Here is a 24,847-nt window from a genome sequence, read left to right as displayed (position 1 = left end):
AGGAAATCACCTCAACGATTAGAGCTCAAAAGGCTTACGTATAACTCTCATAAACTCTGTATCTGTGATGAAAAAACATCTGGATGATCACTGTTTGCAAGAATTCATATTTGTACTCTGAGAAAAATATTATAACTCAGGTGATAGGTTTTAAATTAGTTGAAAAATCCAACAATAATGGATTTTGAAAATAGTGGGATTTACGAAATTAGCTGTTGTAATTGTCATAATAATGCAATGAATATAAACACGTTTAATTGGATTTTTATTATAAGGACAATTCAAGTAGAGTGAAGGATCTATTCCTGAAAGCCCACTTCTTTAATTTCTCAATTCATGGACCTATTTTATAGGCTTTTACTTATACGTGAACTTGATTCTAAAACTTGTTATTATTTATGGTTTAGGTATTTATGGTATTTAAGATAATGAATTTTTGAATACTATTTCTTTTCAATTTGTCAGTTAAATAAATTAAGTGAGCCTTCAAATTGTAAGAATATTTATTGAAGGTAATTTCTAGATTAGATTATATTAGATCAGGTACAGCGTGAATGCAATGAATCTACCTCGCTAACAATTTGACCTATTGAATTATTGTGTTCCTGTCTGGATGCCATGCGGCTTCCCTCTTCTCTCTTTAAAAAACTTGAATGTAAATATCGCAGCCGCTGTTTATGGTCAACCTTGGACTCAAAGATGAGATGTTCGATTGGTTCTTTTTGTTCCTTGTAGAAACGACAAGAGCTTGTGAAGCTTCTTCGATGTTCTTTATATCGTAGTTCTCGAAAAATGTCCAAAATGAGCGTATCATTTGGTAGAATAAGAAAGAATGAAATGGAAGATATGGTATCCGCGATCACATCTATGGGTACCTTACATTCCTTTAGAATGCTTAGATGTCCAGTAAGGTCGCCGAGCTCTGTTCCTTCTATGCTTTTTTGTCCCCTTTATTGCTCCACTTTCCATAAACTTCGTAGATTATTAGATAAGAATTGAATGTGAAAATTTCTTGCTGAAGTAAGTTTCCTCAGTGAGGTTCTTTCTCGAGTAAAAACATTCATTGGCGACAAAATTTATACTGTGTACTTAATAACATGTATAAATTTTGTTTTGAATGAATAGTATTGAATCAAAATAAAGATTTTCAGTCAGCTAATTGTTAGCATGCTTTCTAGATACTTTCAAACAATGACCTGGTGTAACCTAGTAATCGAAAATATGTTTTTTATTTGTTCTTAGATAAATATCATTATTTGTTGTTTCTTATCAATTTAATGTCTACATGGAACTATATATTTTCAATTTTATTAATATCATATGCAAATATCAAAGATTATGTGAGTAATACTTCATTGGTGCTTCATATAAGTAGTTAATTTGTTATAAAATTGTATTTTATGAATAATAAAATGCTTAACGCAGGTCCGGCTTTTATTGATTCAAATTATTTTCTATGTATTTTTTGCAAGACATAGAAAATACTCTAAATTTCTTTACTCGCACTTTGAATTTTTTATACTGATTTTAAGTAGCGCCAAAGACAAAAATATATAATGGAATAGGGCGATATTGCAGGCCAATTAATTAGCACTTTAGTCCAATACATAGATTTCATACCTAATTTTGAACTAAAACGAGAATCATCGTGTATAGAACAGAAATTTTACCGTGTAATCACGTAAACTTTTTTGGAAAATTTGAGGTAAACTGATCCTAACAGTGCACATTTATATAACGTGCCAGATTTTAAAAAATATTTGAACAAGTGACCTAGTAGAGTCGCAGCTTTTGAAAAGATGTATATTAGATTACATCTCGTATCAGTATTTAATAGTAGGTATTCTTGCAACTTGGAGAACAAGAAGGTTGGTTACAGTTAGAAAAAGAGTACAAATTGGCTTTATGAAAACGAAATGAATGAGAATAAGGAAAATCTGGAAAGGCAGAAAAACTAATCATAGAAGGTTTGACAATGGAGATAGAAGTGGAAATAGGGCAGAAAAAGGGGGACGCTATTTAATATTGTTCTTGAATAACAACAAAATCACAATTACACGTTTCGATAATCAAGTTATCGTCTTCAGAGACTGGAAGTGAACTGTTTACTGTTTATTGATAACGAATATCAAGGTGAGCAGATGAAAGAAAAAATACAAATAAAAGATCTTGAACATGGAAAGATGACAATTGTCATATCCGAGTAAAGATGTGAGAGGAACCAAGTTCATCAAATGCAAAGGAGAATAGAAACTGAGAAGCTGAGAAACACATTCAGACATAACCACAATCGTGGGTCGAATTTCTTATTTGGATATATGATCCATGATTAAAATAATTCTCATTTTCTCGTTATTATTCTCATTTCAAACGGAATAAACGCTGTATCAAACACGCAGGTACGTATTGGGAGAGGGAGGACCTAATCTTTCAGGAACTTTTCTACAGAACTACACTTATCAGCATTTAGTATAATTTTCGAACTCTAATTATTAGCGGAGTTTAATAATTATCAGAATTACTGCTATATCTTTTAATATGAATTTGTGGTTAAAATTTTTTATATTTATTTCATTTATACATATTTATGTGCAAACCTTGGATTTTGTGTATCATCAGAATGAAGAAATGGAGGGCATTTTGAGAAATTTCACACTTAGTGGAAGTTATAGATTAAGAAAACATTTATACAGTATTGGGAATTCATCGGGAAGACCTAATAGTGGTGAGATTTTATTTGTATACCAACAACTGATTACAGAATTTTTGAATTACTCAAATAATGTATATAAGCTTTAATAACTAGATTAGTTTCATACAGTGTGAACAAACGAAATACTTTATTTTTATTACTGTACATAATTATAAGAGAGCCCTCAGCATCTCAAATTTAAATTATAAATTAAGCTTCAATGTGAACATGTTATATAACGTTTGCAAGGTTCTCTCGAAATAAACAACGTTTTCAAGATAATTATGTAAAAAAGTCTTATTACCAACATAGTTTCCAGCAGATTCGTTAAAATGAGCAGTGCGACCACCTGATCTTAGCTTATAAGATTTATTCTTACGAGGGTTGCTAATTTTGAGATATGGCAGCACTGATGCCGGTATGTCAAATCTGATATAAAGTTTGACATTTTTAATTGTAAACGTACTAAGAACCTGTTGTCATACGAGTGTTATTTGAGTTATTTAAAGATACTTGAAACATTCATCTTGGTGAAAAAATGGAATTAAATCGCGAACATATTCGAGCTGTCATTTTTTATGACATTCGTCGTGGATTAAACCAACAGCAGTGTGCTTCGAATTTTAGTGATGAAGCACCATCTGGAGCCAGTCAATCGTGGCCGCACTTCGCTGCAGGATGAATTACCTGAATGTCGTCCAAAATCGGTTGCCAGAAAACATCGATGCTGTGTGTAAACTGATATTGCAAGATCGCCATGTGACATATCACGAGATTGGAGCATACTTGGGCATTAGTTCCAATCGCATACATTTAATATTGCATGAACATTTGGCTTTCAAAAAGATTTGTTCGCGTAGAGTACCGGATAATTTGACAATCGCCCAAAAAAGGTTGTGCAAAGAAATGGTGAAAAAATTCAAAAGCGGTGGTCCAAAACACCTGTCAGGCATATGTGTACTATTTTATATGTAATTATACCTAAGAATGTTTTTGGGGGCCTCAACAGAAACTCAAAAATCTTTTTTCCTCAAAAAACAGTTGTGTTGCTAGATAGATTTTTTTACCAAAAAATAATACATAACATTTAAAACAAGAGGTATAACTACAAATATATTTGATTCAAAAGTTACTTGAAATGAATTCTAATATGACATGTTAGGTTAAGTTTTAACTATTCGCACTTTTTTTGCCTCTTTTTCAAAGTGGCATAGCATTTTGTGTCTCTTATTTTCGGAATTACTGGACATATTGCCACCGTCATTTTGAATGGTACACCAGCATTTGTTTGCCAGAAATTAGGGAAACCAATCGCAGAATACGAATCATTCTCCACCACAACAATGCGAGCTCTCAAAATCCCATTAAAAAAATAAAATCGTTTTTGAACAGTCCTTGTTTAGCATGTCATAATTTTTCCTTATTTCCGCAGATCAAAAATAATTTACGAGATCTTCAATCGGAAAAAAATACTGTGCAAATTGTTTGAAACACATACAAAAGTGTATTGATCTTAGCGAAGAATATTTTCAAAAACAAATTTTTTTTTCTAATTGTCTATATTAAAACTTGACTAGCAACCCTCGTACAGAATATCTGAGGAGTATTGACTATAAAGGTAATTTTCTTGATTTGGTTGACTGACTTTAGATGATTAACTATAGATAGAAGTATATTGACTCTATGTTGATATTATTCAAATTAGTTAAGCGTTCATAGTTATTTTTGCTTATCTTCAAACCAATTAAACGAGAAAATGAAACTAGCCTGTGATTGTTGCTATACCTACTTTTTAGCTTTTCAGTTTCAACATTGATAATGTATCGGCATTTTAAATTGGACTGATTAGATCTCGTGTTCGAAAATGGCACCAACATTTGTTTGTCACATTGTGATAAAGTCTATGGAAATTTGTGTACCCTGTAATAGGTATGGTCTTAGAAAGGCTGTTGCGCTCAAATTTTTTCAAGCTACACTATTTGAAGTCAATAACTTCCGCCATTCCCTTCAATTTTAAGCACAGATTTTATCATCAAATATTTGGAGTGCAAAGTTGAAGCCTTATTACTTTGAGCTAGTTATTGGAAATAAACCAGCAATACATTTTCAGACGTCTTGATTATATTTTTATCATTGCATTTTTTATAAGCAATGCGGGTATGATAAATCTGATTTTTTCGGAAAAACTTCCACTTCTTCGACCACTTAAATCGCTCATTTTCAGCAATCTCGGCCATCAGCAAAAGATTATATAGCGATTTTTGTGTTTTACATTTGATAGCAGTAGATGATTTGATTTTCAGAACATATCAAAATCCGTATTGTATTTTATGCCTATTAGTTTGAAAACTAATATTTGATACAATAAAATGTAAATCATGTGAAAAAATGCTGTGAAAGTTACAGTATTAATGCTGAATCTACGGATACTAATAAGAGTCTCATCGGACCAATGTCGCCTTGACAAACACGTGAAGATGCTAGGCTTAGCAGATAATGAGGCGTGCAAAGTTTGGACGAGACCTCTATCCACATTCTCTTGAAGAGTGAAACACTATAGAACTCCAGAGCACTACACCAGGGAGCCTACCTAAAATAGAAAAAGAAGATCTCCGGCAACTATACCCATCCGACATTCTAGACTTTTTAAAAAGAAGTGGGATTGTTTGACAGTATGCAACGCTCTTGCTATTGCAAAATGGCTACCACTAACCAAAACTTCTGTTTCCTTTCCACTTGTTTGTATTCAGTGAAAAATAAAATAGAAAACCTTAATAAATTCCAGTTACTGAAATTACGATTAGGTTAACCAAAGAAGATTAGAATGTTAGTTTAACAATCAGTTAATATAATACGATTGGTCCATTTTTACAGCAGATAGAATTGTACTTTGCAGGAAATAAAAATTTCCCAATTGCGGGACCAATTTCATAAATCAATCAGCTAACTTCTACAAATCGCTTTGAAATTATATAAAATAGTCTTTTAAGTTTGACATGTTCTCTTGAGTTATGTACAATAGGTAGATAATATTGCTTAGTCACCGTTTCCCTTCCTGAAGCAGTCAGAAGTCTTCCACTAAGTGATCCTGAATCACTTTCTGTATACAAAGAATACAGCTGAAATAAATTGGCACTTTGAATAGACTAAGTCGCCCCAAAACTTGCAGATAGTTGGCGATCATTTCAAATGAATTCTTAGTACCAATTATCAAGCTGTGTTTAATTACATATCCACAAAATACGAGGTCTGGGTATTAAATAACGAGACTGGTTATGAAAAACGGTTTTATTATAAAAATTATTCTATATTCGAATGCTCTCCTTTAATATGCTCCCCTCCCATCGCCACACACCTCTCCATACGTTTTTCCATTGATCGAAGCAGTGCTGGAAGTCTTCTTTGATGAAAGCCTTTAGGAGCTCTGCCGTTTTTTTACTTTACAGCTTCCATCAACTCGAATCGGGTCTCTTTCAAATCAGATATTTTTCTAACCTTTCAAGGTAATCTGAGCAGACCCGTTGACGCAAGAGCTTTTGGTCAGGAGTCAAATTTTTTGGCACTCCTTACAGACTTTTGTCATGTGTAATTTCTCGTGTAAAATTTTTCTAACCGTTTTTTTATCTGCGTTTACAACCTCGGCAATCATCTAGATGTTAATTCAACGGTCTACACGCGAAATTTGGGTGATTTTAGTTACTGTTTCCGGAGTTGAAACAGTCACAGGGCGACCTGGGCGTTGGTCATCTTAAATGTTCTCTGAGTCCTCACTAAAGTGCTTACACCACTCAAAAACAAGCGTACGAAATAGAGAATTGTCCCCATAAGCCTTTTGCAATAATTTATGGCAGTTAACGAGAAATTTGAGATTTATATGTTGCTCCTGTTTTTGGTTACACAAGGTTTTCACCACGTTTGTTTTAAACCGCTTAATACTATAATAGTGACGGAAACGTGTTTTGGGACGTACATAAAGATATCTAGATACCTAACGCACTACTCGTTTTTCACCCCATCCGTCTAGGGCGACCTCCAGGCGCGCAGTCTCGTTATTTAATAGCCAGACCTCGTACAACGCGTAATCGACATTTGAATATAAAAAATTTTTGCGAGAAAAATGTTTATGTACGTTCCTAAAAATATTTATATGCAATACAGCAACACCAAAGATTTTGATAAATTTTCTCAGAGTTCATTTGAAATATTATTTTAGAAGTGGTAGACCTAGTTTTCTTTAAATTATCGTACGAAACGTTACGTAGGCTTCGGAAATTAACGTAAAGTTGATAAGACGACATTGAATCGAATTTTGGACCATTGTAAAATAAATAAACGAATCTAATAATATTATTTATATATTGGTTCACTATTTGTTTAAATGGAATGAAGTTGACCATTCCAATTTGTTTATTGTAAACACGCATCGAAAAAAAGTTTTTAATCCAATAAAATGCATACAAACTGGATTATTTTATCGTCAGTTTTTGAATCCTTATTTATTAATAAAGTCGCTATAGTTTTATCAAAGGATAGTTGAATATTTACCTACAAGAATTTTCTGTTTAAGCAAATTATCATACGAGGGCTGTTTAACGGAAAAATAACTTTTCAGAAATTGACTCTTTCGCTACGGTGATTAAACTTTCATTTTCTAATGTAAAACTTTGTCTACAACTGATATATGAAGAAAACTGTTTCCGTTATTTGATAATTATGGGAAAAAGAGACTTTCATAGTGATAATTGAACGTTATTTCTTACGTGAAGAACAATTGAAGGAAACTTTACGTAAATATTAATAAAATCCGTGTTTATGTAGTGAGCGTGATGCACCATTAGATCAAAAAATAAAAAAAAACATTCGAATCTTGGGAATTTATCTGAGGTACTTGATGCTTTTATAGCTTAAGTTCGTTTTTCCTCAATCAAATCCCTCTCAAATAAAATTGCTACTCCAAGGCAATGAAATTGCATCGTTTGCTGAATTGTATTGTTGCCTACTGTTAGTTCACAACCAATAGGATCTTTAGCTGTTAACCTGTTATTTTCATCCTATAAAGTAAGCGCTACGCTATAGTTCATCTTCATACACTGTCAATGTTATTCATTTCCATCACGTTAAACTTTTAATGACTGATTTCCCATTCTGAATCCGTTAACCTTGTTGTCTGTCTGTTTCTGTCATTCTGTCCACGATGATATTGAAAGAAGAGAATGATTAAAATCAACACAAACTATCCGATATTAGGTTCATTCCAGCCTGCTAATCGGGACCTTTCTTGGAACGGTTATTGGTTATTTTGCGCAATCTCCGGCTATGTACGGTTCTTGTAACAGTATTTGCTATCATCGAAGTATCGAAAAGACCGTTCTGGAAACGGTCCACAAAAGATACCTAAATCGGATGGAACGCAAAACAGAATCGTTCGTATAACGATAACCGCCCGGTTGGAACACGTAATCTCTATTACGCCGAATCCGAAACCAAGGACGGTTTTTTGATGGGTTGGAACGACCTTTCATGTTCATTTCCTGAAAGGCTGTGATGCCAAACTTAAGAAAAAACTATAACATCGTTTCATTACGACAATACGTCTGCCCCATTCTTCCGGAATAGCCTTATCCACGATATTCTCCTGATCTGGCCCCTTCCCATTATTTCCTGATTTATATTTTTTATGGTTTGAAAAAATGTGTAGAAATGAAAAGAGTCTAACAAACATAGAATTTAAAATAATGCAAAAGTAAAATTCCTCGGTGAAGTTCATAATTATTATTTAAAATACGCATAATCCACAAAATAAGATGAAATTTTGAGATGTTTTCTTTTTAGACAAACATTATTTATTTTGAAAATCAAATGTTATCAATTTTGTACAAATGTCAAGGTTTCTTCTTATTTAAAAAATTTCGAATTTCAGTTTGTTTTCCAATCTTAGGGCGCTGCCACACTAAGGTGTCCTGCCAAGTCGCCAGCGACGTGGTTGGCTACTACTGCAAGTCTTTACTCTGAATCAAATAAAATATTGTTACACTACCGTAGTAGAAAATGAGCAACTTGGGTGGAAAAAGCAGTCACGGACACGGAGGCTTTTCTCAACTAAGTTCCTGTTAAACTATGGTGTACGGCAATGTGGGTAGTCACGCAACTCAGTGCACCTTGGAAGTATCTGCTACCAAAAACATCAATACGATTAATCAGAGTGCTGTTTATCAGTGAAAGTGGTTTGCTTCAACCTCTATAATGACTAGTGTAAAGTTGATTCACCTCTAAAACGGGCGACGTCAGTGGTAGTGGAAAGGATAAGGATGCATCTGAAGATAATGTTAAGATAGTGAATAAGGTCATCTAAGAAGGAAGGTCACTATTGTGTATGATGCAACCGTCTTCTTAGATAAATATTAAGAGATGTGGCTACAAATATTGTGGAAATATCTTCCATGTTTCCATTTATAAATTTGAAACATCAAAAATATGATTTAGAGCTTTATCTAGATTTTGGTTATGTATGAAAATATTTAATGCAATATATTTAATCGTACCATCCGTAAAAACAACCACCGGTTGAATTCATCTTCTAACCTAACCTAACCTAATCCTTTGATATATAATTTTAGTTGAATCGATCTTTTATTTGACAGGTGTAAAGCCATCACCTATATGGGTACTATCGCTAACAGCTACCAAGGAAAACGAAATAGGAATACCAAATGTAAAATTGATTGGAACTGTACATGGAACTGAGCCTGTAGGACAAGAAGTGCTTCTACATTTTATAGAGGTATATGATTATATGACTGATTAAAGCGTTTATTCCATAGAAAAGAAAATATTGTTATTATATCATGTCATATTTCAAACATTAAATTCTTATCGAAGCTTGTAAGTGGCACTTGATCACATGAGTAGAACGACGTTGCCAATTTGTGAATATTATCACTATTCTTCCTTTTTTTTCATCTTTAATCGATAATAAGGTACATAATTTTCAATATTTGAAAAAAAACTATTATATATATTATTACATAAAAAAACAGAAAGAATGTACCATAATATACCATAAGAAACATACAAAATATATTGGTTGTTCAGTTATGCTGAATTATTAATTATTTATCATTTTTTGTAGTTTGTCTAGTTTTTAATGAACTTGAAAAAGTTTTACAATATTTGAAAATCTGAGTTCGCAATAATAAATTGAAAATGTATTGCCTATGACTACAACCACAGATTGCATTTGTTGCATATCACTAGAGAAGAATTTTTTCTATTTTTCCAGCAATTTTCTTTTTCAAATTTAATATTATTTTATTATCTGAAATTTTCCCTATATTTTTGTCGAAGCTATTGAATACTATCATGGCGAAATTTTTCAATAATGTTGTTGGAGTTTTCAATGCACATTTATTATTTAAATAATAATTCTTATAGGATATAAGAAGCTCTTGTCCACTGTTTATGTCATCAGAAGCTTCTAAACTGACTTTACGGTCTTTGCAATTGAAGTGATATAAACATTTTTTAATTAAATAACCCCCAAAATATACTACAGAACAATTTTCTAACGTCGCAATATCATTTGAATGTACCTCGGAAGAAATTGAATTGGTGGATGAATCCGTTTCGGATGATGATTCTTCTTCAACATTTAAAGTATAACCAGAAGCGTTTACTTTTTCTTACCTGGCCTTGCACAAAGCAGGCAACTTTTGATGTTTATAGAACCAGCAATGTTTCCTTACAATTATTAAATGATCATTTAAATAAATCTTTAAACTTTTAAGTAGTAGATTGATTTTATATTTATTGAAAGTTGATCCGTTATAACATTGGATGCATCTACAGCATATGCTTGTCTACTTTATCAATTTTTCCTATTTCCAGTACCTTATTGAGGAATATGAAAAAGATGGTCTTGTCACATGGCTCCTCAACAATACCAAAATTCACATTCTGCCTAATTTGAACCCCGATGGATACAAGGTAGCCAAAACGTTTTTTTGTTATGGTTGTGCTGATTGTCCTGGTCTCGGTGTTACCGATGAAGATATTGTTATATCAAGTGATTTTCCAGATTATTTTCATAGGAATGAGGTTGTAAACCACACTGCAGAAACTCTGGCTGTAATGAAGTGGATGGATAATATTCCATTCACTTTATCTGGAAGTTTCTTCGGAACTTTTTTGGTTGCTATTTATCCCTACTGTAATAGAAGTGAGTAAAATGATACTTTTATCAAAGATTATTATGATTATTAATATCAACAACAGTTTCATGTCACATTGGAACTGAAAACAAGTTGATAGTTGATTTTAAAAATAAAATCCATAAATATTAGACTTTAAGTGAAATTCAGAGATGAAATAAAACGAAGGCCTTTTAATGATACATAAATTATTAAATTTAAAAATGACAATTTACAAAAAAATAAGCTGGACGTTAGTATCAAAAATAAAATAATAACCTTATTCAGTCTTGGTAAAAGCAACTTTTCATTTACAACTGTACAAAGTTTAGTATACGCGTTATGATTAATAATAATATGATTAATGATAATGATATAATGGCTTAACAACAACCACCCGAAGTCATCCACTATTAGAACAACATTACCCTGAAATTGCGTGGGAGAAGTTTGATCCACCGTCTCAATTTGCACTTCTTCTTCAGGTAATGAAACTACGTAAATTCTTTCGTAGGAAATCAGAAACATCAACTCTACACCGGATTATATCCAAGGCGGATAAAGATGACACACTTCTTAACCCTGCATCACCAGAATCTGACTTGAATATAGTATTGGACCTCGAGAAGCTGAAACATCATCCGACCTCAACCAGCCGAATGTTGACAAGGAAGCTTCGAACAGATGGCTTACTAGCGGCAATCTCTTTCCAGAGACCGTAGGCTATCCAGGATCAAGTTATTAATACGAATAGCTACAAGAAAAATGTTATTAAGGATCCGAATACTAAATCTGGCGAATGCAAAAAGTGCCAACAAACATCAGAGACCGTTCAACACGTAACATCTGCTTGTATTGTATTAACTGATATAACCAAGTGCGCAACATAATCCACCAGAAACTGGCCAACGGTCTTCTGAATACGTATACACCGTATTACAAGTACCATCCGCAGAAAGTGCTCGAAAATGAAAATTTTAGACTCTACTACGATAGACAGATGACGAATAACAGACCTGACATCGCGGTGGTTGATAGAAGAGTCAGTTCAGTCCTTCTTGTCGATGTAATTATATATAACGTTCTCAACAAACACCAGGAGAAACTGGTCAAATGAGTATCTGGGGTTATAAGATTTAGAGAATGAGATATATAGTGAAATTAGAGTCGCTTAAAAAATTATCGATCAATATTGATTATCAAGCAGTGTCGCCCCGTCCTCTCGACATAATTGGGTTTTTTATATCTTTTCTGAGTAACAGTTATAGTTTTTCCATCATTATCCTCAATAAAATATGAAGCAATCGGGTGGTGATACTGCACACCATATTATCACACGGTCATTTTGCAGCGGTTCATCAGAACCAAGGAAGCGAGTTGTCTGCTTATTAATGTAGCCCTCTAAGATAAAATAAACAAATCTGGAAACTTTTACAGCATATTTTCTATAATAAACAATTCTGGCATTTATATCTCAGTTGGTCAATCGATGTTCAGATTGAATTCGGTACGGAAATCAATTTGTCTTTGAACCAATATCGAATCTATTTATTTTCGATAATTAACTGATATCTGATTTGATGATGGCAAAATCTGATCGACTAAATGTTCATGGTTTTCATTTTATCCTCGCAGTTTATCTTTCACTCCCGTATTTGAGATTTGTTTCCATATTATATATATATTTTCTTTTCTTTTAATTATTGAGCTGTCCAGCCTATTGAATGGTGTATTGTATGTAGAAGCATTTTTCATTTTCTAGAAGAATGGCTGGTGTGTATATTGAAATTCCCAAACGATTTTTGCCGATCTATGTAGTCATTACCAACCAGTATTTTGTTTGTTAAACATTTCTCTTTAATGTTGAATTTTCTCTAATTTTTAAAAATTTAGTCTCGATTTCATGAGTCCTGCAGTTTGTGGAGATAGTGTTCCAGTGTCTAGCCATTTATATTGTTCTTCTTGTTGTTTGTTGGGTGTTGTATGCAGTTATGCGTTTTTCATGAATTGTTTTCTGTTCCCATGTCTTCATTCTTCTGTAAGCAACCAGTATTTGTATGGTATGTAATGTTTTTTTGAATGAGATCAAGTGAAATGTTGTTTTGTTGAAGAAGTACTCTTCCAGATTTTCTATTGAATTATTATTATTACTGTTGTTTTAATAAAATAACTTCACTCAATTTCTCATCACATCTCTTAGTTATTTGATTCTTTTTCCATACAATCAAACAAAAACTCTTCTTAAAAATTTCAGCTCCATAGACGGATAACTGTTTTTATGGATTAGATACTTCAACTTATAATCTATATGCTTGCTTAACAACATTTTGTAAGGTGGTTGTCTATTAAATCTTACAATCCTTTGTTGCTTCAGATGAAACGATGATACGCAATCCAACTCCAGATGACGATGTGTTTCAGTTTTTAGCCAAAACGTATTCTTTCAATCATGCAACAATGCATACTGGTCAAAACTGCCCCGCTTATAAAAAGCGATTTGATGGTGGAATTATAAATGGAGCATCATGGCATAATCATGATGGTGAGTAATTGTTTTCGACTTATTGTATGTTTTTCTAAGTGTCAATTATAATACAATGTGTTAATGAAGGAAGGTGGCTTGCTAATATTTCAATTATAAAAACATGGGTTTTCTCTCTTCAAGTTATTCTTCATTATGACTTATGAAGGGTTGTTATTGCAATGGTGTTTTAATTATCGAACAGAGAAGAATAACGCGTCTCATGATGAAACGTCATAGATGATTAAACATCACCTTAAATCTGGCAAAGACCGTAAATGAGGACGCATCAACTCAAAAGAAACTGATTTCTGACGCAAATCACTAACCAGTTTGCAATGAGTAAAAACCTTTGTATGGACAACTATAGACGGGGCAGCTGGTTACCAACCAGTCGACAACCGGTTTAAAGGATCTCGACCTATTGATTCGCTGCTAATTTGAATCACCCGCTTCTCAAAAGTTTCAATGAACGAAGGTTATTTTGTTGACAATCGGAGATTATAAACAGAAAAAAAAGAACAGAGATATACTATGTATTTAATAAAACAATGTTGAAGATGAAGGAGATACCAAAGAAAGTAAAACTGAGCGTAGAAAATGGATAGTAAAGTCAACCCTATCGAGATGAAGAAGAAAATGAAAGATAAAATTAGATACATTTTCGATGCCCTAGAGAGGTCGAAAATAAAAATGAGTAGAAGAAGAAATCCCCTGATGGATATTATTTCCTGAAAAGGTGAATGTTTCTGTCAATAATATACATCATATCATATATCAATGTTTGTCTGTACTTTGACAGGATATCTCCATATCTTCAGATAGGATGACGAAAATTGATAAAATGATTAATACGATCATCTAACGTTTCTAAACTTTTCCCCACAGGAATATTGTTTGTAAATAAAATGATTCATTTTAACCGAAGTAATAAGAACTAATATTATCTATCAAATTTTATAAAAAGACATTCTATGATTGGATGTTTCCAAGAAGCGATTTTTCTTCAAAATTCTTTTTAAATTTAGTCGGTTTCTTCATTACAGCTGATATGACGGACTATAATTATATTTTCCATGGTTGTATGGAAGTCAGATTCGAGATTTCCTGTTGCAAATATCCTCCTATAAAGGATCTTAAATATATTTGGGCTGATAACAAAAATGTAAGTATACAATAAGAAAATTGATAATTCAAGTAAAAATGAAATTCAAAAATTTGTTTTCTTAGAGAGAAAGAGAGGGAGATTCGTTGGTTTGGGAGGAAGGTTTGTTGGAGTTGGCCCTGATACAGGATATGCCCCTCTGCAGAGCTGTTTTGTTTCTCAAGAAAAACGCAATTATATCAATAAAATGATCTTTCCATTTTGAAGATTAATTATTCTTCTGCGTTGTGTGTCGGTTTCAAAAAAATTAATGAGACTTCATTTGTTTTAATCAATCCATTTTATATTGTGCATTGTCTTGGTGTAACAGTAGTTTTTTCTTCGATATATGAGGCCGTTTTTCCTTGATTTTTACATTCAAACGATCCAACAACTCTACGTTAGTATTCACTATTGATAGTCGATGAACAATATCCATGCTCTTCCCAAAATACTGAAGCCATAACCTTCCCAGCTGACTGTTGTTGCCTTTAGACGCCTCGGACGTAGTTCACCGGGTGCAGTCCACTCAGATGATGTTCGTTTTAATTCCGGAGTGAAGTAAGGGATCCATGTTTCATTCATCATCACATATTGATGCAAAAAATCTGATTTATTATGAGTAAACATGGACAAACACTGTTCTGAACCATCAACACGGTGTTGTTTTTGATCGACTGTGAGTAAACCCGCCTTCCGATATTTTTATGGCCGCAGCTATCTCACGCAATTTCAATTGACGACCAGAACGTTCACCTTCATCGGTGTCTGTACGACCACGTTTAAATTCAGCAAATCAATTACAAATGGTTCTTTTTGATGAAACAGAGCCATTGCCGAGCTTTTATAATTTTTTTTATCAAAAGCAATGGTTAATTAACTCACCAAGTTGTTTTGAATCGATGGTTTTGAAAATAACAAAAGTAGCTCCACTTAATGGCTGTCACTTTTTTGTAACTAATCGAAATGTTACGAAGTTTCTCACATAGTATTTTGAAAGTTGGTATTTCATAAATGTCATATGTATTTGACAATGGGAGCGTCATCTGTGTATAAGTCACAAGACTTATTGAGTAATGATACATGCTGCTCTCTATCTTTAATATCAACCTCATGTTTGGGATACTGTAATATTTTTTAGGCAATCCTCAATTATATCATGCAAGCAAATAGAGGAGTTACAGGGCAAGTTCTTGACGAGATTTCAGGCCGACCTATAGAAGCAACAATGAAAATAATTGGTAGAAACATTCAGTTTAAGAATTTCGGTCCAACGGGAGAATTTTGGAGAATATTACTGCCTGGTGAATATATCGTTGAGGTTAGTATAATTTCTATGAAAAAAATTACTTTTTACTGTGGTAAAGAAGAATATTTTCTCATAAAACAAGGTAGTTATGATGAAATCAAATATTTAGTGGATACGATTTGTTTCAGGTCGAGGCTAAAGGTTACTACAAAAAAATTCAAAATTTCACTGTTAAGGAGTATGGAAAGAGCTATCCTCAGTTGACCAAACTAAATATATTTCTTCTAAATTCATCGATTCCAACTACAAGTGAGACAACGGTAATATCATCAACAACATCGACCACTCAAAAAACTACGACTACAAGCAGTATTGGAGAACAACTTACAACTCACATGATAACCACTATAAGTTTAGCTAATCCAATAAGTCGATCACAATTATTAGATTTTGTGGTGTTTGTTATTATTACAAAGTTAATTTTATTCTGAAAATTTTGACTACCGTTTAACACGGTATGAGAATGAAGTTCCTATTTCATACTTTCTGTTACTTCTACATTGAATAGCGATTTAGATAGTTTATACATGTTACGTAGAAAATTTCTATACCGAAAATATTTTCAAAGGACAGATTTCATCTTGGCTTACTTCTATGCAGGATTTTGTATTTAGGATGAAGACACACAAATTTGAACTTTATACCGACTACGAGTTGAAATTTTGCTTTTCGTTACAGATATTTGAGACATTTATTAGAAAAAAAATGTTTGACTAATATTATTTTACTCCCAAGTAGCGATTTTCATGACGAAATCCATATTCAATTATTTCAAGTTTTCTTTTTCAATTTGATATCTAATGTGTCTTGAATTTTTGAGAGAAGTATTGAATTAGAGTATTTTTTCAATATGATTTACTTATTCACAGAATTAACATGCCGTGACAATGTTAGCTTTGTTCGTTGGTCTGATTCCGAATCAATTTAGGGTCCGATCGCATGCGCACTTGCGGATCTATGACTTCTTTCCACTCTCCGCGATCGGACCCTGAATTGTTTTGGAATCAGACCAACGAACAAAGCTAATATTTAGCGTTTGGAGTTTGGAGTATTGAGTTTAGATTTCTTGTATTCTTTTTAAAGAAATTGGTACTCGTAATCCATCAAAATGAACGACGTTATCACTAGCATTTCAATGATGATGACACCACAAGCATTTGTAGTTTATTATATGTATTATCATAATATTAACAAAGTTCATCAAAATATTGAATCCTGTAAATCAAAGTTCTAACACATACATGCCAATTCTATTTGCAGTGAAAGATAATTCAAGTAGGTACATAATTAGAAAATAATCAGTAGAATACTTTGCTTATTACTATCTTATGTAAGTGTTTCTTTTTTATTGGATATACCATGTATATCATCAAAAGTAAGCTTTTATGAACAGTGATTGTTACTTTATAAGACTTTTCGGAAACTATGACCGGTTCAACCCAATCATGATCTCAATTATCGGAAACTAATCCGGATCACGTTCATTGTTGTTCGAACTGATCGAATCATTCGGATCGTGGTCATTTGTTATGATTCTTTCTACTTTAGTAGACCCGTGGGTAAGTGCGATTCTCTAATGGGTTGTTTCATCTGTCTATGGGTTCTTGAAATCTAAAAATTATTTATTCAACTTAAATGGCTGTCTACTATTAATTCTCTTGAACACTTCAACATAAAAATAGCTTATTAGTATCAAACTTTTGTGTTAAATCCGTACGGAGGGGTAGAAGAAGAAGAATGGAAGAATGAAGAAGAATCTCTATAGAAAATTAAGCGCTACGTTCAAAAAATGTCTCGTTCTGGGTTAGAATCCGCAATAAGCTCACAGGTGATCTACCTTAACCTAGATCATAGTTTCTGAAAAATCCTTATATTTGTGATTTTTCGATTAAAAAATAATAGATAGATTGTATATTTGAATCTATATTGTATTATTTAAAAATAGGCAGCGAAATTAGCTTAGAATCAGAACTTATAGGTATAGATTACTTTTTAAATAATTATATTAACAAATGTAAATATTGTATGAGTTACAATAAAGTATATTGGCGTTTAATGTTTATCTGTTTTGTTATTATTGCCCAATTTTTTAACCTTCATTCACATAAACATATAGCGAATAATTTGGTAGAAAAATCCATTTACGGCCCAGAGATGTTCTATCCACTAGATGTAATCACTTAAAAACAGAATTAAAAAAGTAGAAAACCTCAGATTAGCAATCCAATTGTAGTTTGGTCTAGGTATTCGAAACTTTTCCTTCGACTCTTGAACTTCTGTAGGTTGTAATGCATGTTGCAGTCTTGATAAATTGACATTGTGGTCGGACAGACGATCTCTGGCTTTATGAGCTAGTTTCGTGACCTTTCTCCTATGCTCAAAGCTGTCCAAGGTTTCTGGTCAACTCGATATCACCTATAAGTCGTATTGCTTGTTTATTTATCGTGTCCAGAATCCTTAGAGTATGCTTACGACTCGAACTCCAGATGCGCGAGCAATACTCCAAGAATAGACAAATATGGTTCTTGTAGAACATAATTTTTTTTGCATTTTGGCCACATTACTATGCCAGGATATATTGCTCTCTATTTAATTCATGTATCTTCAGGTCTGAAAATTTATTACATTATAATCGATTGGCTGTTATATTTTGAAACATAAGCATTTTTTTAATTCATGAAGTGAATCAATCCCCTCAATAAACTCAATACCGATCTTGAAAATATTCTGGAATGGATTGGAAGTAATCTGATTGAGTTTAATGCAGCGAAGACCCAGGCTGTTATTTTTACACAGATGGCTGGCACTGCAAGTCTAGATTTTGTCCTGTCTAGACTTGAAGCATCATGAAAGTTGAGGTTCGGAGTTCACGTGGTCGACGTAGCTAAGGCAGCTTCACAAAAACTTTTAGAACCAAAAAGCTATGTGTTCTGCAACAGCTTCAAATCCTCTACAAGGCGCAGGTTCGTCCAGCTTTAGAATTTTGCTCGCATATGAAGCTCAGCTCCCAAACATACCCCGGAGATGCTTGACTCAACACAGAAGAGAGCAGTTGCACTCATAGGCGATGCAGGTTTTATCAGAAATTTGGACACAGCTTAAAGCATGGATGAAGGATCGCCGATCTGACTGTTTTTTACCGTTACTATCACGAACAATGATCTTCCGAGCTGTCTAACATAATCCCTAGAGCAGTTTTCTACTCGATATGGCTTATGAATACCGATTTTGTTCGCATACGCCCATAAATTCAATTTATCAGGACTGATTCTTTGGAGAAGTGCTAGCCTGTAGAATCAGCTACCAAGGCACGCCTTTTCTGAGCGGACAACGTTATACTTTACGTTGTTCTTTGTACTTTTGTAATGAATAGTATTTCTTGGTACAACTTTACTCCTTCACTGGAACTTGAACTTGATAAACATCAGTATATTGGTACAAAAGATGGAAAGTAATGGTAGATTCAATTTGAACCTTTTCACAACGTTCCATATCGTTTTGGTTATAAACTTTTGATTCCTAGCTAATCTGAATGTTAAACCAGTTATCTGTCCTAGACGTTGTCTCGGGTTTCTCAACCAGAATGTTTCTCTTTTATTCAAATATGTTAAATAAAATTAACTCATAATAGAGAACATTGAAACATTACAATTTGATTATGTGTTTACTTTGTGATCTTTCTATGGTGGTAATTTGAGAAGAAAAACATTATTATTGGAGTTATTTTTGCTTTCTACCAGCTCAGAATATATTCGACACGTGGTTTGCTTATTAGTACGGCTCTGAATTTTCTCCGGAAACCTATAGATAACTTTTATTTTTAAAACACTATAATGTACGATCCACAAATTACAAATTGCTTGGTAACTTTATAAACAAGAAAATAATCTGATATCAGGTTAGTTTTCAAACCACAAGCGTTGATATAAGTTTACGTTGAATCTAATTTGAAGGTTCAGACATTCTATAAATATGGCCTGTAGCGGCTTGAGACGAGCAATGATATTTAGTGTTTTTATAATTGGTGTTTTCGGTGGTGTTTATGGCCTGTTGGAATTCAAATATCACACAAACGATGAATTGCAAGATGTTTTGAAAGAACTTGAAAATACCGGAAAGAAAAAATTGTCAGCGAAGCTTTACAGCATTGGAAATTCCTCTAATCCCGGTAAAATATTAAGCATAAGTATATTCTATTTTTTTCGAGTATATTGTACCTATAAAATTTATATTTCTCATGAATTTCGGATGGTTCTTGTTTTGTTGCTATTGATGAATCTACATTTTCTTATTTGAAATACTCAATTAGCTTGTATTTCGTCTTCTATCTAGAACAGACTTTATTTCAAATTACTGATGTGGGTTTTGAACTCTCTCTCCCCCATTTTTATTTAGAAAAATGATAATAGACTGGGATGATTTCACTGTTTTGATATTTTATTATTTCATATTTTTTTTAATGATTCAATTATACAATGCGGTCTATATGTATGGAATAAAATCAATATTAGCTTTATCATGTACTTTGTGAAAAAACCTGAAACTGATCGATTTTATTCTTAAATTGACAATTTACAGAATGAAAATATTATCTCCTCTGAATTATAAGCATTCCCTTGAAAAGAAAAGGGGTTTTGTAGGAAAGGGATTTTAGTCCTCTGTTCAGTAATATAAAGTTTTTTTTTCAACACGTTTCGCAGTCTACAGTAAGCAAAATTGAAAAAAAGTTTCGTGAAACTGGACATGTGAAAAATATTGAAAAACCGAACACAAAAAAGTTGAATATACTTCTAGAGATTGAGGAAAATCCGCATAAAACAACTCGAGAAGTAAATCATCTATTTTGAAAGTTTTGCATAAAGAAAAATACCACCATGAAGATGATTCTGATAGACGGCAAGAATTCTGTGAATTGATGATGGATAGAATGAAAGCAGATCTGCTCTTAAACAAAATAGTTTTATCTGATGAGGTGACGTTTCATTTAAACGAAACAGTTAACAGTAGATATTGAAGCAGAAAACATTCTCAAGGGATTTGTGATATTCACACGCAATATCCTACAAAAAAGTGAAGGTTTGGGTTGGTATCAATTAATATAAAATTATCGGCACTTATTTTTTTGAGGGTATAGTTAATGGTGAGATTTATCTAGATTTTTTTATTAACTTTTTAGTGCCTACATTACAAAGACTTTTTCTTGATGCTAATCATCCAAATGAGATAGATCGATCAACTACCAACAAGACGGATCTCACCATATTTTGCACATTTTACGCGTACGTGAAACTACTTATGAGGTTATTTAAAATCTAGAGTATATTCTAATAGACCAGTCAATATTGTTGATTTAAAAGTTAGGATAACGAACCAAATTAACAAAATATACCCTGAGGTAATACAAAATGTTGTATGAGAGTTGCAAAATCTCATAGGTCTTCTACACACGGGGCTACTTATTTGAAACTAATTATTGACGCCCATTTCTAAATATTTCCCGTTTAGTCACACACAATGTTATTCAATTGAATTGTCAAATCAGCTGATGCCAATTCAAACATGCCTGCCCTGGGTAGACATAGGCTTTTGCCGTAAGTTTTTGTGTATTTTGCTGGACTTTAAAACTTATTATTTCTAGTTTTATTGCGAAATTGCTTTTTGAAGAAGTGCCTTCCGGGATTGTGGTTTTGTTGGTTTTTCTAAGTATTGTGTTTAGAGTAGGTAAGTAGTAAATATAATCTGAAAAGCAAATTGGAAGCTTGAGCAGGATTCTGAATGAAGGTTAACTCTACCTAAGGCTTTTCTCATTGTCATTAGTAAAAGGTCTATTGTAATAAGTTATTTATAGAATCTAATTATTCTCAATGAACTAGAAAGAGTGATGATTCTTATGACAATAAATTTATTTATTTTCAACCAAATTACTAAAACTGCACTGCGTAGGATTGTAAAATCTTCGGATGTTTCCTGTATATACATTTGGAAAACCATAAAGTAACGTATCTGAATATCTGAAGTTTTCCCGCTGATGAAACTGTCTTTGCCTTTTTCCGAGCATATGTACCTGAAACAGGTCGACTTTTATCCCTAAATTGACAATTCACAGTATGAAAATATTACCCCTTTGCAACACCCCCTCTGAATTATAATATCCCCTTTTATTTATTTTAAATAAGCAAGGGAGTTCGTGTGAAACGTTGTTGAGAAGGGATTTCAGACCTTTGTTCAGCGATATGAAGTTTTCTTAAATAAGGTGCAATCATAGCTGAGAAAAAATGCAAAATTTTGATAATGTCTCTATCACAAATTACTAAAACTACACTGCGTAGAATTGTAAAATCTTCGGATGTTTCCTGTATATACATTTGGAAAACCATAAAGTAACGTATCTGAATATAATTTTTCCAGCTGATAAAACTGTCTTCGCCTTTTTTCGAGCATATTTATCCCTTTCAATCCATTGTCTTCTTTTTTATTTTCAGTTTAGATTTTATCTACAGCTACGAATCGTCGCAAAAAATTCGCATCAGTCTACTTAATCCGCGTCCGCATGCATATTTCTTCAGTCAATATATGACATATGGATTATGTTGATAATCTAGTAGCTTCTATCTATCTAATCTCAATACGAAAGTCGTTCAGTACTATTCAGTGTTTTCCGATGATATTGCTGGTTGACGCCGGCGAAACAAATATTCAATTACTGCTTAATACTCAATTTTTTCCATTTTCGGAAAAACCTTTATAACGACTAACCCATACAATTGTCAAACAGCAACTAATCTTCCAAAATTATTGATATTTTTTTTTTATAAATTTATTATCGCATCAACTACAAATGTTATTAGCGACATGTCAATTATAGTTTGTGATATAATTTGGTGTCTTTCAAATACTTAATTATGTTTGCATTATTAGAATTTTTATTGAGTAAGGTGGTTATATTGTCTGGAAAATTGTATTCTTTCATTTCTGTACTTTCGACAGTTTAACAATAAATGTTCAACATTAAGGTTCTCGTTACAAGTTTCACATATCGGTGGGTTTTCTCTATTAAATAGATGGGAGTGTGTTGCTTTAGTGTGACCCAGCCTTAAGCGATCGATTTTTATTTGATCTGCGCGACTTTTTGGACTACCTTTCCATGGTTTAACGTATGGTTTGATGGTTTTCAATATTGACTGTGACCTGTTCCACTCACTTTGCCACTTTCGCTTTTATTACCGCTTTGAAATCACTGACCATCACTTCGCGCACAATTGTTGCTTTGTTGTTATCTGCTGTTTCTCTGGCGTATTGATCCGCTTTTTCGTTTCCTGGGATATTGGTGTGCGATGGGACCCAGATAATTTGGACACACGCTTTGGATTGGTGGAGGAGGTATAGTTGGGTTTTAATGAGGGAACCTAGTGGGTGTTTGGGAAAGAGTTGTTTAATGGTGTTGATGGAGCTCATAGAATCAGTAATTATTGCAATTTTTTTATATTCAAATCTGCTGGCGATTGTTAATGCCTGAAATATGGCATAAAGTTCGCCAGTGTGGACGCTATTGTGAGGAGATAGCTTAAATGCAAAATTTTCGTTTGCTAGTATAACTGCTGCTCCTATGCCATTAGGTGTTTTGGATGCGTCAGTGTACATAAGATGGTATTCTTTGAGGTTTTCTTCAACGAGAGTGTGAAATGATTGAACTATCAGGGGGTGGTTTGTTTCCTCTTTTTTGTAGTAACTCAAATTAACGTTGATGTTAGGAATAGGGATTATCCAAGGGGGAGGAGTTTTTATATTGATTGGAAAGAAAACTGGTAGTTCAATTGTCAAGATGTTTGTGTATTGGCGAATTCTTTCGTAGAAGGGAATCGTTGTTTGTTTGTTTCCGAATAAATTTTTAAAGCGATCTGTTTTGATGTTGTAATTAACTGGATTATTTCTATTTGATAATACTGATGTTGCGTAGGTTATGCTAAGTTGCATTCTTCGCAGTCGAAGGGGTGGTCCTCCAGTTAGACAGTGGAGACTCTCTATCGGTGTTGTTCGAAATGCGCCGGTGGCGATTCTTAGTGCAGTGTTTTCTAATACGTCAAGTTGCTTGAGGTGTGTTTTCTCGCATGATGCATAAACTATGGAGCCATAGTCGATTCTTGATCTTATAAGACCCTTATATAGATTTATCAGACAGGTGGAATCCGCGCCCCATTATTGATATTTGTGTGAGACTATTTCAAAGAATGTCCAAATTATATTGATAAATAGGTATTTATGTCGGAAACTTTTCAGACATCCCTTTTTGAATGAAAAGGAATTAGGTGTAATTGTTCTTCTTAATTGAAATTTCTGTTATTTATTTAATGACGATAAGTTATTATTGTGTGAGTTTGTGGTGAGAAAGTCTCACTAAAACCACATATTATCGCATTTATCAATTTGATTATGCGTTCTACTAAATTTAAATTTGACTCACGAGTTTACTGGAATTCTACAACCAGATAAGCTGCAAGTTTTGCTTTTAAATTGTATTCACTGGTGATAATAATTTGACCTATTTCGTTAGCATTATTTAAAATAGAGATGGCTATTTAATTTAATTAGTTTACCTGATCTCTCTTGATTTCATTTTAATAGTTATACAATATTACGATTTAAAACTGATAATAACTTTTTTTAATACTTAGAAAATCACAAATATTGTTCTAAAGAAGATTCAGAAACGTATCTATGCTGATATTTCTTTAAAAAAATAGTAACAAGGAACAGAAATACAGCAGTTTTGTATAAAAATATATGCGAAATAACCCAATCGTTAGGGAAGAGAGCAAATGATCATAGATCATCAAAAATATCTCCAATTATAAATGAAATATGTAATCAGATATAAAAATAAATAATGAATCGAAAAAATATCCATACCTCTTGTCAGAAAATGAATTACAAAATGAAAAATAGCGGTAATTTATAAAATTCAACTTTTGTTTGTTGCCCCGAATTTTGTGGTCGA

The 24,847-nt window shown here is 32.9% G+C and overlaps 1 protein-coding gene across 1 annotated transcript in view; it reads left to right on the top strand.

The window, feature by feature from the left end:
• The first annotated feature begins 2,561 nt into the window (after window positions 1-2,561).
• The window catches only part of LOC130444377 (carboxypeptidase D-like), a 33,757-nt gene continuing 11,471 nt past the window's right edge, over window positions 2,562-24,847 (top strand). Inside the window, exons 1-8 of the mRNA XM_056779471.1 lie at window positions 2,562-2,725; window positions 9,334-9,473; window positions 10,577-10,907; window positions 13,253-13,420; window positions 14,446-14,564; window positions 15,685-15,864; window positions 15,981-16,267; window positions 19,806-20,020. Of these exons, the coding sequence (XP_056635449.1) occupies window positions 2,629-2,725; window positions 9,334-9,473; window positions 10,577-10,907; window positions 13,253-13,420; window positions 14,446-14,564; window positions 15,685-15,864; window positions 15,981-16,267; window positions 19,806-20,020 (1,537 nt within the window). The 5' untranslated portion in view covers window positions 2,562-2,628. The remainder of the gene's footprint in view (window positions 2,726-9,333; window positions 9,474-10,576; window positions 10,908-13,252; window positions 13,421-14,445; window positions 14,565-15,684; window positions 15,865-15,980; window positions 16,268-19,805; window positions 20,021-24,847) is intronic.

The sequence above is a fragment of the Diorhabda sublineata genome, chromosome 5 (genome assembly GCF_026230105.1).
Source record: "Diorhabda sublineata isolate icDioSubl1.1 chromosome 5, icDioSubl1.1, whole genome shotgun sequence".
Lineage (NCBI taxonomy): Eukaryota > Metazoa > Arthropoda > Insecta > Coleoptera > Chrysomelidae > Diorhabda > Diorhabda sublineata.
Note: the sequence above shows the minus strand (reverse complement) of the source record. Positions and strands in the feature narration are given on the sequence as shown.